The sequence below is a fragment of the Leptonychotes weddellii genome, chromosome 2, assembly GCF_054177405.1.
Source record: "Leptonychotes weddellii isolate Sample4059 chromosome 2, ASM5417740v2, whole genome shotgun sequence".
NCBI lineage: Eukaryota > Metazoa > Chordata > Mammalia > Carnivora > Phocidae > Leptonychotes > Leptonychotes weddellii.
In genome coordinates, this window is record NC_138370.1 from 177,476,309 (window position 1) to 177,495,251 (window position 18,943).

The window sequence follows — 18,943 nt, forward strand, 5'->3', positions numbered from 1 at the left end:
GCACGTTTCCACTTGGAGATATTTCCTAAATTAACAAAGTCTGTTTTGAGGAAATAAACACTGAATACATATTTTGAATGGAAATATAAATGTTAAAGACACACATGAGGCTTGTTTCCTGATTGGGGTCTAAGATACACATACAGAATACAGACCTTACAATATTACAGTCCATGACACAGATTGCAGGAGATGGCGACTTTCATCCCACCCAACCCCTTCCCAGCGACCGGACAGACAACTAGCACACAGTCGGAGGGGTCCACGGCTCTGTGCTCAGCAAACCACCCGCAAGAAGAACACAGTACGCAGGGCACCGCACCAGCACACCTTACTCCAGCTGCAGGCTCCACGTGCACCAGGTGACGGTACTTACTCGGAGATGCTGTTTGTGAAGGCGACACATTCACCTGAATGGTCCCAACACAGTCCCAAATCTCAGTCTACGCCATCTACGGTCTATTCCATATCCAGTAGGATGCATTTGGAAAAAGAACAATGGAGGAACTGAACGGACACAGACTGTCAAGAACTTTCCCGGCGCTTCCCGACTCCACCAAAGCCACGCTGGCAGCACAGATCTCCAAGCAGCTTAGTTCCTGACTTTTCAAAGTTTTCTTGAGTCTGAAAATACTTCCTCTACTCCCCACTCAGTATGCGATAGTATCCAATTGCCTATTTGCCTTAGAAATACATTACTTTATGGGCAGGGAAGGCTGTCTCCTTAACACGTATCACAGGAATTTTTCAAGATGGTATTAATGAACATAAGGTAACCTAGTGAACACATTTGAACCAACTTCTAGAAACAATGTAGCCATTTAGGGTGACTTATGCAGATCCCAGTCCTCTCTGCTGTGATGGGAAAGGGCCCCTACGCCTCGGACGGTGGTATACACAGTGATTGTAAAATTTTTTGACAAAACAAATCCCTTCACAAGTTGAATACCACATCATTTTTGAAATACAATTACAGACCTTGAACAATAAATATTTCTATAAACCAACATTATTTTCATGTTTAAGTTACGCTTTTGTAAAGGAAGAAATAACTATAAGTACTTTCACACAGTATTTTGGATTTACACATGATAAATATCCTGTGCTCAGCAGATTTAATGAGCTTAAAATCAAAAGACTAGTCTCAGACAGGTCCTCCAAGTTAACATCACAGTGAAATATTAAAAGTGGAATTAAAATAATTTTTAAATCAGTCATTCATCACCTAAAATACTACAGTTCAGAATAACTTTTATTAAAGCGACCCTTCTAGATGACATCGACTAGAACCATCCTAGCTGCCCCTGAATTCTAGGGTTAGGTCTGAGTCATTGAACACACAGATCTCCAGCTCACACACGGTCTTTGTGCTTCAACTTCTAACCTGGGTGCTTCTGTGTCGTCCGACAGCCCCAGAAGGTGCCAGTGAGAGCCAAGTGCTGGCCATGGCGGCAGCATCAGGCCATGCAGCTACTGGTCCAGATTCAAGGCTGGCCCTGATCAGGGGTAAAACGAGTCTCTAAAATGTCCTATCAATCCCACTTTGCCCCAACTATATCCCTCAGTAGTGGCCGTCCCGTAGAGAGTGGGCTGGGGAGGGGTGTGGGCTGGCCTGCTGCAAGCAACACATTGTGCCCTCCCTGTGGCAACGTGAAAACAGGAATGAAGCCCCTGCCTGCAGCTGAGCAAACCCCCCACCCCCACCGCTGGGCTGGGCCACCCCACCCCTACTTCAGTCATTCCTTAAAGGTACAACATGCCTGAATGGTTAGCACGCTTTAAAATCTATAACAAAGAATTATATGCCAAAACTCAACAGCTACATGCAGGCCAGAAAAAGTTATAAAGTGGATCTAATATGTAACCTGCTAGTCACAAAGGTCTCTAACACGACGACAGGGCCTGACACTGAGGGACACCCCCCCTCGCTGGTGAAAATGCCTGGAAGGGAGCATGCCCCTCCCCCAGGCAGTACAAGGAGAATGATGAATATGGTACAAACCATCTCCTACCTGCTAAGGATGGTTGATTTTCCATCAATGGCAAGTAAATTAGTGGTAATTTCTAATATTCTAGGTAAAACAGCAAAAATAGTATTTAAAGGGATCAAAATCGAGGTCACCGACCAAAAATCCTAAAACATATAGAAGTCAGTATATTTCTTAAAAAAAGAAGAGAAGAGAAAAAGGGAAAAAGAACTTTTAAGAGTCGGTAAGAAGACAGTAACAGACTGGGGAGCATTTTGTGAAACCTTTTCTAACCAGATTCAATTCTCTTAGAAAAAGACTCTCATTCAGATTCATATTCTGAAAGATAAAGAGCAGGCCTCAGCAATCACTTTCTCTGTTGAGAGATTTTTAAAACCGGGAGGACAGTAATGACTTTAATAAGCCTGCCGTGCGACGGCCTGGCACCAAGTAGAAAGAGCCCTCGCCAGGTCACACACACAAGTTTACCTGGACCAGAACGAGTTAATCATCTAAGGGCTAGACATGACTAAGAAGCGTTAGGTCAGAGATCAAGCGAGAAAGGAACCCAGTCCACTTGCCAAAGTACAGGTGTCTGCCCTCTCAGACAGGAGCCCAGCCTCCTCACCAGCCTGACCACACACAGGGCTGCTAAGTCACCAAGGAACCCCTCGCCGAGCCTCCCCTTTCTGCTGGGCCGGACCAAATGAATGGGGGACTTGACTGAAACACGCTTGTGTTTTTATTACGGAAATAATGCACGGAATCACAGCTGTCTGCCACAGCAGGGCCCCACATCCGCTCACGTCAGGCTTTGGCCAAAAACCCTCTTCAAAGGCATTTCTTTATCATTTTAATTTTGTACCCATACATGGGTGCACTTTCTGTTTTGGGAACTAAACGATGCTGATCTACAATCTTAGTTTTATTCTTTTTTGGGGGACACTGCTAAGACAGACCCTCGGTGGTTTTCGAGTCACCACCCCTGGGCAAACACTGGCTCTGCTCTGCCCTCAATGCCGGCCCTCGCACACCTCTGGTCTCAAGTCTCGGGCAAGCAGGTCAGGGCCAAAGAGACCCCAGGGAACGCCGACCTCGTCACTAACGGTTCAGGTTCCGCAGAGTCTTCTGCATCCTTTCCTCTGGTGCAAGCAGCTGGTACCATGCCCACCACCTTTATCCCGCTCCCCAAACCCTGAACGCTTCATCTTAAACCTTTCTGTGCTTCTGCCTGAACTTCCAGAGAAAGCCTTGGACTCAGACACATCTAAGCTGGGGGAACCTCCCAGAGAACACCTATGAAGCAGGATAACCCTTCTTGGAGGAGGTGAGACAGACAAGACTCCTCCATGCACGGTGCAGAGCCACCCTTGGCCTTATGTTCATGAAGCTGTGCTTCCGTGCCATGAGATTTGGCCTAGATTTCTTGGTAGTTTTTAGGAGCATCCTCCTAAAAAACACAGGTTATTTTCAGTTGGGAGACAGAGACACAACAGGTATCTTTATACAGATAGAACTGTACAAAGAGAGCACTGAGATGCTAGTACACCTAAATTCATCACCACCAGAGACATTTAACTTTTGTATTAACTCTAAAGAAAGGCCCCACAGGGGAGACAGAAGTGCATAGCAGGTGGGTAAACAATACAGAACCCCGACTGCCAACAGGTGCACTTACTTAACGTACTGCCCTATCACAGTGGGGAATTTTCAGTTTTAAAACAGCTACAATCTAAACTGTTGTATATTCAGACAAGTTTTTACCTCTTGCGAATGCCTCACATTTTATACTAGAGAGTTCCTTCTCGTACCTACCTCCTCTCACCAGGCACAAATGCGGTGTATGGCAGATGGTTCGAAGCAAGTAAATGGGACCGTTACAACGGTTCTATGTCAGTATGAGCAAAAGTCATCTCACCAACAGGCAGTTCAGATGACAAGACTAGAATGTATCAGTGTTATTCTGATCTCTCTAGGAAATGAGGGAATTCATGTTAAATTAGTAGCATAATGAATTTCTGTGCTCTTGGCAGACAAACTTACTTGCCGCTAAGCTCTTTCAAAACAGGAGCCCTTTCCACTCACCTTCAGGAAGCCATGGGTGGGCCCTCTCGGGAGCTCTGCTCATCCACTGGCATCCCCCAGCAAGACCACTGCTGGCATTTGGAGCAGGGCAATTCTGCCACCTGTGGGACTGTCCTTCTCACTGCCTGCACCTGGCCACCTTCCCAATATCCCCAGCAACACTGCATACTCCCCTATCCTGAGAAACACTGCAGACTCCCCTATCCTTGTCCCCACCCCATGCCCTCCTATGTACTCAGCTGATGCTAATTTTATGCTGCCTAGTGGATATGCTATTCAGCCATTTTGACAGTTCTGCCTAAAGAGGAAAAGTGCCTACTCTCTGGCTAACTTCTAATGCACCTAACACATGTTGTGAGCTGCCTGGCTGCCCATTCAAAATTCATCATGCTATAATTTCAAATGAATTCTTGTCAAAAGCCTTTCAGGCTAGTCTTGACTTGGGGTGATCGTTTCTTGAACTGGACCACTTTTACATGACCTTTTTTCACATTTTTAAATTTAATAATTAGTTTTCTGTGAACCCTGCATTTACTCCTGAGCTTTTTCATGTCCTTTAGGAACAGCATGACTCAGGCCACCTTGGAGGCCATGTATCCCACCAGCTCTGGGCAGAGCCACCCGGACTAGCCCCCAGCCACAGGCTAGTACCCTCAAGTGCTATTCAAACCAACCCAGTGTCTGCCACTTCTAGGTTTATTTTACCCCCACGTGCATAATGCAGTCAAGAGGATCGCTTTTCATGCCAAAGCAAAATTTATACTTTTGGATAAAAATGGAATGATGGTGATTTTATTATTTTTATTGTTATAACCATTATTGTCACAACAGCGAACCACTGAGTCCTTGCAAGGCGCCAGGCACCCTAAGTGTTTAACATGCGTTACATTACTTAACGGTTTAGAACACAAGTATTAGTCAGAAACTTTCAGTAAAGGTAGAACACATCTGCAGAGTGTGCTGAGAATGAACCGGGTGCTGTTAACATGGTAACGTGAACAGCACTCCTTCTGCCTCCACGAGCTGAAGGGGGCAAGCGAGCCCTGTGCCTCACCATGCAAACATGCGGACACCCAGGGGCAGGACGCCAGGTGGTCACCCAAGACTTAGACGTTTAGTGTGATGGTGGATGTCCTACAAAAGCAACTGATGAAGCGGTTGTTGTAAATAACCTGATCATGGTATCCCCGAGATACCGGTCACTGAATCAAAAGTAGAGTGAAATGGCTCATGATACTGTAAATGGTATTTTTCCTACAAATTTGCTGTATACAGTGTCGTAGTAAAACTGCTTAGTAAAAAAAAGACAGAATCAAAACTCCTCCTGCCTTTTACGTTGGAAATTAGTTTAATATGTACAGTACTGAGTACATTCCATTGGCAATGGGGATTAGCTGACGAGGACTCCTTTTAGTGTGTGCTGCTTGTTTTCTGTTTCTGAAGGTGCAGATGCCAGCATTTTTCAATAAAAACTCAGCAAGTCGTGAACTAGCAGACAAGTGTGGCCTCTAGCAAGACCAGCCCCTTCGGCGCAGAGTCCTTGTCACAGGCCCAGGGCAGCCCCAGGTGAAGGGCGTCCCCTCAATGTGAAATCTACATGGATCATTGCAATATGAGTGTGTTTCTATTATGAGATGAATGTGATCAGGTAAATGGCCTTGATTAGGTATCTTACCTTGGTCTTAAAATTTGTTATCTGTTTTCTTCATTGTGTGTGTTAGTAATACCAGTAAAAACAGATTATCACACATCTTCCATAAAAGGATTGTGACAGGAATGTCCCTTAGTGTGTACGATGATACACCACCTGCAGCAGACATCCTGGAATATTACATCATTTTAAGTGCAGTACAGGGCAGCTGAGTTCAAATCCAACTTGGCTGATGTGGGCTCCCATAAAAGCTGTTACCAGTGAAGGCGAAAAAAATAAGAATTTGCTCTACTAAGGGAATAAGAAATGAAGTTACAAAACACTTAAATCACATTAATTCCTTCACAGGCCTTCGTCATGCAAGTGTGTAATTTTAATCTATTCTCTTCATTAGGGTGCTGTAGTACTATGTAATAATTATTCCAATATCAATTTTATTTCTCACATATACCTTTTTTGAGAAGAATTTAAACCACAAGTGACCTCAAATGTCTTGAAATACCAACTCTGTGAAAACCATTTTAATCAAGGGTGATAAAAGCAGGACACACAAACATGCAATGGGCATGTGACCTGAATAAGGGGCCAGTATGAACCCCAAACAGCAACTCCCATGGCTGCCTAACTCCCACCAGAACGGGACCAGTGGTTTATAGGACGTTGTTTTATAACACTACATTTTGCCTCCCGTGCTAAAAGGCGTTCAGCGTTGTAAACGCGTACTGTAGTTCAGTAGTGTTAACACATAACAGACAAGGCTTTTTGTTCACCTGAAGTGGTTTTAATGAACAATATAATTCTATAAAAATGAACGCTAATGAAAGATTCATATAAGCCACACGAAAGTGGCCTGACGGAAAGGCCTAGTAATTTAAATGTTTTTATATAAGCAACAGAATGCATACTATGGGATCTATGTATCACCTTCAAAATGCAGGACAGTGTATGATTTTAATATATTTAATATATAATATAAACATATTTAATAAACTATCCACTTCTGAAGTTCTAAAGAATTAAAAAATCAATGAAATCTAATGATTATAAAATGCTTCATCGAAGTCTTCCCAAGTTCAAAACAAAGATCACACTCACCCTGGTCCCAGTGAACGTCAGACCACCAAGCCTGACCCACCTGCTCTAACCCCACCCCGGCTGTGTCCACCCTGGGCTGTGCTGCCCTGAATCCAAGCCTTTGGCTGGCACAGCTTCTGACCAGGAATGACAGAAAAGATTTGTTTTCAGCCTCAGAGCTTTTCTTGCAACTGTATCTGACAACGAAGTAAAAATTCAATTGGACAGTGGATCAAAGTGCAATGAAAGAAAAACTTATTTAAAAATCTTCTTAAATAAAAAAGCTGACTTTAAGCGGAAGGGTCTATGGACCTGAAACTTTTTATTTTTAGTATTCTTCTTTAGAATTAGAATCGTCATTTTTCAGGATACTAATCATAATTCAGACAAGAAAAAAGGAAAAAATTTTGTATAGAATTTTTCTTTCCCATGTTTCAATAAGTCCCTGGAATTTCAGTGAAGAATTCATACTGCATTTTCTTGAATGTGCCCAGATATGAGAAATGTTCAGTCACCTACACACATAGCAAACTATGAGAAAGCCCCGGTTCCCACACACATGAGCAGCTTCCCCCCACTACTGGTGTGAATCCCCAAAGACCCTGCTCAGAGCAGCTCTCTGTGTTTGCGCCCCCTCAGATGGCTTAGGTCCCTAGAAGACACCTGATGCAGGAAGGCCCGTGCCTCATCTAAGGCGAGGAAGCAGCCAAGGCTGAGAGACAGTAGGAGAACGGCCAGGCCCCACCAGTGACTGTGGCAGAGACCAGGTCAGAAGTGCCACCTTCTTGCCCAACAGGGTGAGGGGTCTATCTACTCCCTGCCTTACTGCCTTGTTCAAAAAAAGCCCAAGGTTAGCATCTCATAAATACTCTAAAAACAGAACTCATGTCTACAGTGAGAAAAAGAGGATCACAGGGAACAAAACAGTAAGGAATTAAAACTTGAATATAAACTCCTTGGGTAGTCACTAAAATCGGGAATCCAAAACTCCCTCTGGACAAAAAAAAGTGTCAGACTTGCATTCTGAGGCTGTTTTTTGTTTTGTTTTGTTTTTAGAACAGCAAAGACTTTAAATTTGGTGATGAAGTCCAGATGTCATGATACAATGAGGGCAATAGCCTCAAGTAGCTATTATTCTGCTATTGTATATTCTGCAAATCCAGAAAATAGAGGAGTCGTATTACCATGGTGGTTCTGACTCACCTCCACACTCAAGTATCTACGAATACGCCAGGATTTAAAGGACTACAACCATGGAATGCATGAGGACATTCCTCCATGAGCCTAGGTCTAAAGACCGCTGGAATCCGACACAGCAGGTAACCCACCCTCCATCCCACCTGGGGTGAGTGCACAGTGACTAGAGTCAGCTCGAGTGACAGTGTCATGTGAGGACCAGAGCAGACTTGCTGGGATGTGGAAAATTAATTACAATGTGAGGGCTATAGGGAACACAACATTTTAAGACAGATTTCAAGAACAATTAAACTACATCCAGACTAAAGTAGATGCACGTACATTTATACATACACTGTGTGCATGTGTGTATATCTGTGATGCTCAAATAGACTAAAATAGTTGATTTTTTTTTCCATTCCATGACTTATACATAGTTTAAAGAATCTGAAACTCACCTACATTTGTGGAGAGGACACCAGTGTTATGCTTGTTAAGTCTGACTTTTGCTCACACTTCAACTTGGGAAACTAAATGGCCTTCATACGAACACCACGGTCATCACTATCATTAGTATTTTACCTCATTCTCAGTTAAGGATGCAGAAGGAGACGAACTTTTGCTAAAAGGAGTGGAAGACGCTGCTGTGGACGCCCGATTTCGCTTCTTCAGTGGTTTGCATGCATCTGACAGATGTTTCGTTGCTGTAAAACAATTTTGGTTTATAAAGTAAAGTTTGAAATCTTAAACCTTCAATCTCTTAACTGCTTCAAAATTAGCCCTGTAATAAATGAAGTTCTAAAGATAAATTGTCTGGGCTCCTTTGTCATAGTAAAGGCTTAACTTTTTACTGTGAAAAAATCTGAACAGAAACAAAGGCAAATTGTCCAGTGAACTTTAATGTCCCCCTGCCTGGCCTGCCCCCCAATCCATCAACCTGGGCCAACACAGCTCCATCCACACCTAGCTTCACATCCCTTGCCACATTCTTCTGGAGCAAATTACAAACATCATTTCACCTGTAAAAAGTTCAGTACATGTCTCTGAAACATAAAGTTTTAAATATAACCACAAGACCGCTATACCATTTTTAAAAATAACAATCCCTTCATATCATCAAATATCCACTCAATGTTCAAACTGCCCACAAATGTCCTCCTTTTCATAGTCTATTTAATTGATTTTTGAAAACCAGCACAGCACCTCATGCAAAATAAGGAAAACACATCCATTTCAACTCTCGCTCCTTTCTCCCCCTGAATGTTGTTTTCCTTTCTAATTAAGAGTTGGTGATAGGCTGGGAGGCAAGATGGTGGAAGAGTAGAGGACCTTGTTTCATGTGGTCCCTTGAATTTAGCTAGATAACTATCAATTATTCTGAACACCTAGGAATTCAACCTGAGATGTAAGAAGAGTTGGAGGGTGCCTGGGTGGCTCAGTCGGTTAAGCATCCGACTTGTGATTTCAGCTCAGGTCATGATCTCAGGGTCATGAGATGGAGCCCTGCGTTGGGCTCCTTATTCAGTGAGGAGGGGGGGTTGCTTGAGGTTCTCTCTCTCTCCCTCACCCTCTGCCCCCTCCCACCCTCTTAAAAAAAACAAAAAAAAACAAAGAAGAGTTGGAGATGGTAAGCTCTCTGTAATAAACTGTCAGACAGACACTTCAAAAAGACAGTAAGGGAAAGGGAGCCTGCTTCCCCTTTCATTGCTTTGACTTATTTTTCACAAACATTTGAAGCTAGTTTCTTCAACATGTGAAAGAGAAATAACTAGTCATTACTTTTACTTTTAGCGAATACACATAGACGACCAGATACTCAAAAGTGGTGTAATTTATAGCAACAACTGGCACTGTCAAGTAAGAAACCTGGATATTCCTGGTTTAAATAACTTCTTCAGGGGCGCCTGGGTGGCTCAGTTGGTTAAGCGACTGCCTTCGGCTCAGGTCATGATCCTGGAGTCCCGGGATCGAGTCCCGCATCGGGCTCCTTGCTCGGCAGGGAGTCTGCTTCTCCCTCTGACCCTCCTCCCTCTCATGCTCTCTGTCTCTCATTCTCTCTCTCTCAAATAAATAAAGAAAATCTTTAAAAAAAAAACTTCTTCAGTGTAATTTTAAACTGAAAATAAAGCCCAGTAGAAACCAGTAGAAAAATAACTTCAATAAAATGTAGCTGGAGGGCTGCGACCACTTACACATTCAGTTGCATGAGAACCTCCCTTCCCCCTTATTAGCCGTCAGACCCCTTGGAGGCCACCCCGTACCCTTCCCGGCCCAGCTTCCTGTTCGCCTCCAGCCCAGCCCAGGCGCCTGGGAGAGCTGACAAGGAAGAAGCGCTAACCACATTACCTGCCTGGCTCTTCAGCGAGGAGGCTGCCTCAATGGCCTTGCAAGAGCTTGTTCGGGCTGTCTTGTCATTGATCGTCTCTCTCTGTTATTAAATAAAAAGAAAAAGAAGAAGAAAAGGAAGGGGGTAAAATCTAATGTGAACTAACACAGATTGCTGAAACGTTGTGCAACAGAAACGTCTTCCTTTGGAAATGTGCTCCGCACACTCCATGAGCGGGGACCCAGGCTCACGCCTCTTCCACAGCCGGGAGGCTCTCCCCTGCGCCTGCCCCACCATCTGCTGGGATAGAGGGGCTGGCGGGCCATGATACAGTCACGTTGCAGAGACTCTTCACGTGAGCTGCATTCCATATGCTACTCACATTTCCCTCTGAACTCAGAGTGTGAAGGAGAAGAAAACAACCCTTCTGCTCCAAAGGTTGCCCAATCAACCTGAAGTGGGGCCTCAAGTCAGTGCCAACATCACTGCTCTAAATCCCTACACTGACGATTTCCAATTTGGAGACAAGGTCCAGACAAACCTCACAAAGATCATCGATAAAGCACGTTTCATAATTGAGAAAAATCACACACACACACACACACAAAGGGCTCAGGAACATTTTGTCCAGTGTTCAGATCTGAAGGAGTTGAAAATAACCTCTCTTGACAGCCCTGAAGCAGCACTGCCACACGGCCACCTGCCCCTTCGCAGTCCCGAGGCCGGGCCGGTTCCTGCACCCCAACCCCACTCTCCAGCCTGCCGGGCGCCGATGGAAGCAGCCACAAGACTGTGGACAAGGTAACAGGGGCACAGGAAGTGTACAGGATATGGCCTACTCAGGTTTATAAAAACTCAACCAGGGGGAGACACCACTTCTCTTTTATTATGTGCTACTTCCTGAGCTCTTAGTTAATAAAACATTTCTACCTATCTACTTAATGTGAACTTGGTATTTCAAATGTCCAGGGCCACACATTTTTTAAGGTAAGTATGAAATACAAATATCTCAAGGCAGCCGATGTCAGTCTGACTGCAGCACAGGGCTGCTTTAATAACGGATGTCCAGAGGGGATACTCGGAGTGTGAGCTGCCAGGTAACGCAGATGTCACGCAGGTCAATTTTACCTATCTCGGGGCTGGATACTTGATCACTAACAACTTCACCTGACAGGTGTCTGGAAGAATGTTCTCTTGGCCAGAAAAATAGCGCAGGGCCTCCCTGCTGCCCTGAACTACAACAATGGCCTTAAAGAAGCAAGACGGGGTGCCTGGGGGGGCTCAGTCGTTAAGCACCTGCCTTCGGCTCAGGTCATGATCCCAGGGTCCTGGGATCGAGCCCCGCATCGGGCTTCCTGCATCGGGCTTCCTGCTCGGCGGGAAGCCTGTTTCTCCCTCTCCCACTCCCCCTGCTTGTGTTCCCACTCTCGCTGTATCTCTCTCTGTCAAATAGATAAATCAAAAAATCTTAAAAAAAAAAGGAGCAAGACAGATGATGCGGTGGCCACATATTTACACTTCAACAATACGTGGAATTTATTTTTCCATTCTTCAAAATAAAACAATAAAGAAAGGAACTTCTTAATTTAGATTAGTAAAAGATAGTATGAAGCTTTTCTCAAAACCATAAATACATGACTCTGTATAAACTCTGTATAAACTCAAGCATAAGATACAAAGTCTGTTTCAACTCTCTCAGTTCATGAATAAACGGCACTGGGCCATAAAGGCTCACTGGAAAGGGCTCACACTTTCCGCACGTATGAGCACCATAAGCCAGATTCACACTCCTTCAAGTACCAGGCAAACTTTGCCCCTCGATGCCTGGTGGACTACACTAGAACTAGACGGCCCTGGGGCTGGATCTCCGTATCTATGTGGTCACACAGCCTGCTTAGTGGTCCCATTAGGTAAATAGTAACATGAATTACTAATAAACTGAATGAATTCATAAAATCCATTTTCAATGCCTTTAATGGATTTTGAAAAACTTTTTTTATTGAAGTATAACATATCTCTAGTGGATTTTGATGTTTTCATGCCAACCCATTATTTACACATTGAATAATAACCCTATAGACAAGGGCAATCTTTAGTATATACAATTCCATCAAATCTAAACATCAAGTATTATTCAAAGTGTTTGGATTTTTTCTTTGATAGCCAAGTATCAGAAGTTTGTGTTAGAGTCCCTGGCAGATAAGAACTTGCTCTCTTGGACGCCTGGGTGGCTCAGTTGGTTAAGCGACTGCCTTCGGTTCAGGTCATGATCCTGGAGTCCCAGGATCGAGTCCCGCATCAGGCTCCCTGCTCGGCGGGGAGTCTGCTTCTCCCTCTCCCACTCCCCCTGCTTGTGTTCCCTCTCTCACTGTGTCTCTCTCTGTCAAATAAATAAATAAAATCTTTAAAAAAAAAAAAAAAAAAAGAACTTGCTCTCTTCAGCAGCCTTCTCAAAGGGGTTTCAGGAGAGAAGCAAGCCCTACTGCCTCTAAAACAAAACCCGCTGAGCACCATCCTCAGAGGAAGGCCATCGGCCTCCCCTAAGGGAAACAAAGCCACTAAACAGTCACACAGTACACACTCCTCCAGCCGAGGCAGGCCTGGGGCATAATTACCTTCCGAAGACCGTGCTTGTCGGTCCTGAGTCTTTTCCTGGGTCCATCTTCAACTTCAGCGTCTTCAGTAGGGTCCTGTGTCCTCTTCGTGTGGTTTCTTTTTTTCCCATTTACATTACCTTGGAATGGGGGATGGGGGAAACTTACATGAAAACCACTCCACAAGCCACCCTCCAAAGCAATGATCACCTAGCCCGGGCATTCACGTGCAAATCAAGCCCCTGATGGGCTTCCTGTAATCCTGTCGGTTTCCAGGGCCTAAGTATTACAGACCAAATCTCTTTGCATTTTGCAAATTGCAAGGGACCATTTCCTGTAACATCAAATACTGGAAAATCCTTATCTAATCTATAGATTATTATATTGGTATTTGTTATAATTACATTTTAATGTTCTATAGCATTAAATTTAAATATAACCCACTAGATTACTAACATTCTAAGACCAGTGGAATTTAAATGCAACTTTAAAAAGTACACAACTTGCTACTTTTTATACATTTCCTGAAAGAAGTATGTTAAGTAGCAACACTCCTTTTGTATCTGCAAATTAAGGGCTTTCCCCATGTTGTTTAACTATGCCAGTTATTAGGTATTTCCAGGAATATCAACTAATTTAAGATTTAAGGTCCTGACCTAGAAAAATAAAATGTAATAAGGTAAGAGTGCAAATTCTAGAGAGGTGATTAATTTGAACACACCAATGTTTATTTCAAGCACAAATCCAGTATTTCCATTTGCATGACTGTTTTACAGAGGTTCCGGGTTTATCCCTGGACTGTTCGTCAGACACCTGGTGGGAGGGCGGTGTCATCCTCAAACCTTACTACCAGGAGGGACAGAGCAGCACAGCCAGGAGTGTGGCATCCAACAGTGCCTCAGAAGGAGGTGCAGCTGGCCACACCCTGGTCACTCTGCCCAGGGCCTCACCACAGGCGGAGGTGGTGAGGGTCTATTACTAGACCCTCAGAAACTGCCAGTCCTAGAACAGTGTGAGCCCGCCTACATACACTACGCCCCCCCAGCACTGTAGGCTGGCCATAGGGGCCCACCGGGAAGAGGCCTGCAGAGCAGTGGGGTCTGCTCCGCAGCTCACCAAGCATAACCAGCATAGGGCAGAGCCAGCCTGACCTGCCGGAACCTCCTCAATCCGGTTTGCCCAACCTCATCAACAGCTGTCCACTGAGCTATAGATACCTGTGAGCAGCAACTGCCACCTCACCTTCACACAGGTGAGATGATGTCACAGTCCTTTACCTAAGAACCTCCCCCTGCACCCAAAATAAGAAAGCAGGCGTTTCATACAGACGTAGGCAATGTGGGCATCTGTTTGAACTCCTCACACTGAGGCCATGGGACAGCTGATGCCACTGACACGGCCCATCATCCTGGCTATCGGCATTGGGGGCCCCCAAAAGGGAGGCTAGAAGGCCTCCAGGACAAGCACACACCTGACATACACTGAGAGTGGAAAGCAACCCTGTCCTCCTGTCTGCTAAGTACTCAGTACACACAATCACAGTCACACTTAACTCTTGAAGGGTAGTTAAATCTGGCTTCAGGAAAACCTGACTCATTCTTAAATAAGCCAGTCATTGAAAAGGCCCACTCTTCTAGATCCAGTGTGCTGAGGAAGAGTCAAGTGAACGTCTGCCTTTTAAAGAAAATGCACAAATCCAGAACATCCTCGCTATTCTGAATTATAGTATTTGCAACAAATGCTGAATTGAACAAAATTCAATATTAACATAAGAGACAGTTGATGTGGCGATCTAGAAAGGCCTAACATCCACAGCATCTGTGAACAAACAGGAAGGTTGCATAAGTGCATGCGCAGAAAGAGTCGGATGCACGCAGGACTGGTCTAGAAGCAGTCTAGAAGCACAGGCCAGTGCACACAGTGACTAGTGCAATGACTTCTGGGTCTTGGTCTCCTTTTAGGTAAGTCCTGAAACACTTTGTATTTGGCCTCTCCAAAACTCTTCAGTCATGAACCTTGAGAGATACAGAATTGTGTTGTATTTTAAATTGATAACCATATATTTTCATGTTAGAAATGTCGGTTTTCCATGACACATGTCCAACCACGCACGCATGACACATCTGACCGCTGTTACAGGTTCTCTCCAAGCTTAACAGTGTTAAGCCTCCCTTCTCTTTCCAATGACCAAAGCAAAGTAGCATTTTTTGTTTTTTAAACTGAAGGTCTAAGAAGAACCAGAGGACAGCCACACTTAAGGTCAGTCCACAGTCACCTTCCTCACCCTGTGAGCTCTCAAGCAAACAGGCCAGGAACGCCCTCCCTGCTCCCAGGTCCAGAGCCCCCCACCTGCAGAGGTGAGAACCTCCTGAGGTGCAGGCGTACTTCCTGCCGGGAGGGCATCACCGTGGGGCCACGTGCCTGCAGTCTGACGCTACCACATCATGTAAGCCTGGAGTCCTAGAGACCGCCTAGGCTCCTTTCCTTCTTGTGTCCCCCCCCCCTCACACCACCCCATCGGCTGCAAAGGCTAGAGTGCCCGCTCCACTTGGGCTCACAGGCCAGACAGAGGATCACACTGAGCAGCTCTCACGACAACGAGGGAGAAAATGCAGACAGCAGAGGTTGCTTTATTGTGACCACACGCACTCTGGCTGCTGGCCCAAGCACCAGGGGTCAGAGCTGCGGGGAGCGGCCACGCTTCTCTACAGTTCCCAGGCCGGAGCTCAGCTGGCTACACGACACACACATCACAACGAAGCAGAGTACGCTAGTACAGCTTTACGTTTACCAGAGTCTTCTTCAGACTGGGAAGAGGCCACTAGGGCAAACTTTGTGTTATAGCGCGCTTTCTGTTTCTCGTTGAGCATGTCCCACTGGGATCCAAGCAGCTCTTCAATCTCCTCACCTGAGGCGTCTGGGTGCTCGGCAACAACCTGTGGACACAGGAAAGGTGGGGTCAGAAGGCCACATACCTACAGCTAACCTGGGTTTTGTTTTGCACAAAATCCAATGCACAGCCCTTGGGAACTCAGCATGTGGTGTATTTATTCCATCATGGGACAATGCCCCATAAAAGCTTCAAAGAAAATTAGTGATTATCTGATGCTATAACCCATTGAAAGCTCATAAATAAAAACAGTGCTGGTGAAAAGAATTCAACTGTATTTATGTCAAGGCAGGAAACAGTAAGTGGTAAGAGGAAAAAATACACTTTTCCAAAATCACTAAATTATTACAAGTTACAATTATCTAGGCATCCTTGAAAAATCAGTGGTAGGACAAGTGCCTGTCAACACGGGTGAAGTCTTAGCTTGGCTTTCTCATTTGCTGCAGCATACACCCTCCATCTCTCAGGTACATGCTCTGGAAGGATGGTACAGATGGCAGGCCAAGGAGCACACCATGATGCCTCACAGTGCAGGCCAGCACACAGAGACAAGCCCCCTGCATGGCCCTCCAGCCATGCTGGGACTGCCAGCATCAGCACCCCGGAAGCATGCTAGAAATGAGGACCTCAGGCCCCACCCCAGACTTGCCAACCAGGAACCTGCATTTTCCCAAGGTCTGCAGATGATCCATGGGCCCACAGCCTTGTCTGCACACTAACAACCAGAGAAGTTTTAAAACCTCTGGTGTTCAGGTCCCACCCAAGGCCAGTTCATTCTCTGGGTCTGGCATCAGTGTTTTCAAGACTCTCTGGGGCTCTCATGTGCACCCAAGCTTCAGAGCTCTCAACAGCAGGGGCACAGAGGTGGACAAACGATGGCTGGCAAGCCAAACCCGCCCCACCTCCTGTTTTTATATGGTCCATGAACTAAGAATTGATTTTACATTCTTAAACGGTTGGAAAAAAAAGTCAGAAGAATATTTCCTAGCACATAAAAATTACAGGAAATTCAAGCATCAGCGTTCACAGATAAAGTTCTACGGGAAGCAGCCACAAGCACCCCTTTACCTGTTTTCTAGGGCTGTTCTCCTGCTACAACAGCAGAGCTGAAGTAACACAGGCCTCAACTGCCCTGGAGGCCCTCTCAAAAAGGTCTGCTGCCTGATTCTGAGCACTAGCCAGCATGCTTTGGAGCCAGACCCCAGATTCGCATGTGGCTCCCCCACGTGGCAGCTCTGTGAACTTGGGTAAGTGAAGGTGTCTCCCCCTCTGTGATGTGGGGCTGCTAACACTTCACCTGGCAGTGATAAGGAATCAACGAGTTAATCCTGCTGGTCACTATTACCACCGAGATCCACCACCTGCCCAACCAACGAAGGTAACCTCCGCCCCAAAATGCAAACCCCCACTCACAACGTGGTCACTGCAGACGGCTTCCTATAGCCTCCCGTGTCCCCCACACCTCATCGTGTCCTCCCTGGCCCTGATGGACACTGGCACACCACCAACTTCCACCCACCCTCGCATCTCAGAGCATGTGCATTTTCAGATGTGGATCAACAACCACCTACACAATCATCCTGCCCTTCAGTGTCCTCACAGCCCGAGAACGCCTTCTGCAATTCAAAGTTCAGCTCTGGGCTCCAGTGTTCCACCAGGTGTTCTCCTCGGTGCCCCTTGTGAACTGTCACCATTCCCACCTTGCCCCTGCCATGGCAGTCCCGGCCCCCCACACACCTGCTTCCTCCTCTCATCTTGGGGCAGGGCATCCTCACCTCTTGGCCCAGCAGGATTCTGTCCTGCCTGCCCATCCTTCAGGAGGGTGAGCTCAGCAGCCCCAACATTTCAAGCATCAAAGGTCTCAGACCTTCATGCAACAAAGGTTTCTGTGCAGAGTTTCAAAGTCACAGGACAATTGCCTTCTGGAACTCTCCACTTAAAGATTCCTCAAGATTAGCACATGCATTTGTGGACCCACCACCCTCCTTGGTCACCCACCCCTGAGTACAATATCCTCAAACAGAATGAATCCTAGCAGTGTTCACAGCTGCTTCATCAAACAAGACTCCTGAATCCTCCTTGAAGCCCCCTTCCCCTTGCACCTAAATCCATGCCAGGCTGGCCAGCTCTACTCCTGAACATCTTTGTATCCACCCCAACGAGATGGCTATGGTTTCAGCAACCAGCCTCCTGCCTTTCAGTCCTATCCATCTACCTGCTGACATTCGCATCCTAAAAGGTCTCCCTCCTTGCAACCAGAGGGACCACAGCCCAGCCCACATGTAGGGTAGGGTCCCTGCCACTTGGCAATGTCTTCCATGGCCCCCCATAACCTGGAACCCATCCTCACCCCACTTTCATCACTCCCTGAACAACTCTGCACTCAGGGGCACAATGGCAGGCTCCATCTCTCTCCCTGAAACATTTTCTTCCACCAGGCTGACTTTGGATCACGCTTTTAATTTCAGCTACAATGCTATATTTACTCGCTCACTCATTCATTCAAGGAACATTCTGTGCTAGGGACAGAAAATAAAAAGGTCAAAGCAGTCACCATCCCACCCACAGTGCTCACCTTCTGGAGGACCATCTGCTTATTCTTCATCCCTAACCATATACTGTGTACTCCAGTGGGGGCGCAGAGTATCTCCATCTTCATTTTAGGTTAATAAGGCATTGGCTGCTCACTGAAGTCGATGGGTTTCATCAGGGAAGCAGTGCAGTACAATGCTTACACGTTCTGTGCGTGCTCGTGCGTGCACACACACGCACGCACGCACACACACGTGATTATTCGGGCCAAGTCCCAGTCCTTCTTCCTGCCTGTGTCCTCCTACTGGTAAAGGAGAGTCACTTTACATATCTGAGTTCAGGGTAGCTAGCTGTGAGACAGGGATAGTTTACGCCAACCTCGAAAGGCCTTTATGAGAATTGAATATAATTTTTCACAGTAACATACTGGCAATGTGTCTTACAGATGGTAAGCACTCAGTAGTGGCTACTTCCATATTTTTTAAAAAATTTATTTATTTGTGGGGCGCCTGGGTGGCTCAGTCGTTAAGCATCTGCCTTCAGCTCAGGTCATGATCCCAGGGTCCTGGGATGGAGCCCCACGTCAGGCTCCCTGCTCAGCAGGGAGTTGGCTTCTCCCTCTGTCCCTCCCGGACCCGACTTGTGCTC

The 18,943-nt window shown here is 45.9% G+C and overlaps 1 protein-coding gene across 1 annotated transcript in view; it reads right to left on the minus strand.

Moving 5' to 3' along the window:
* NSD2 (nuclear receptor binding SET domain protein 2) overlaps positions 1–18,943 on the minus strand; it is a 58,395-nt gene that overhangs the window by 20,198 nt on the left and 19,254 nt on the right. Inside the window, 4 exon segments of the mRNA XM_081812775.1 lie at positions 8,536–8,657; positions 10,300–10,381; positions 12,895–13,013; positions 15,665–15,809. Of these exon segments, the coding sequence (XP_081668901.1) occupies positions 8,536–8,657; positions 10,300–10,381; positions 12,895–13,013; positions 15,665–15,809 (468 nt within the window).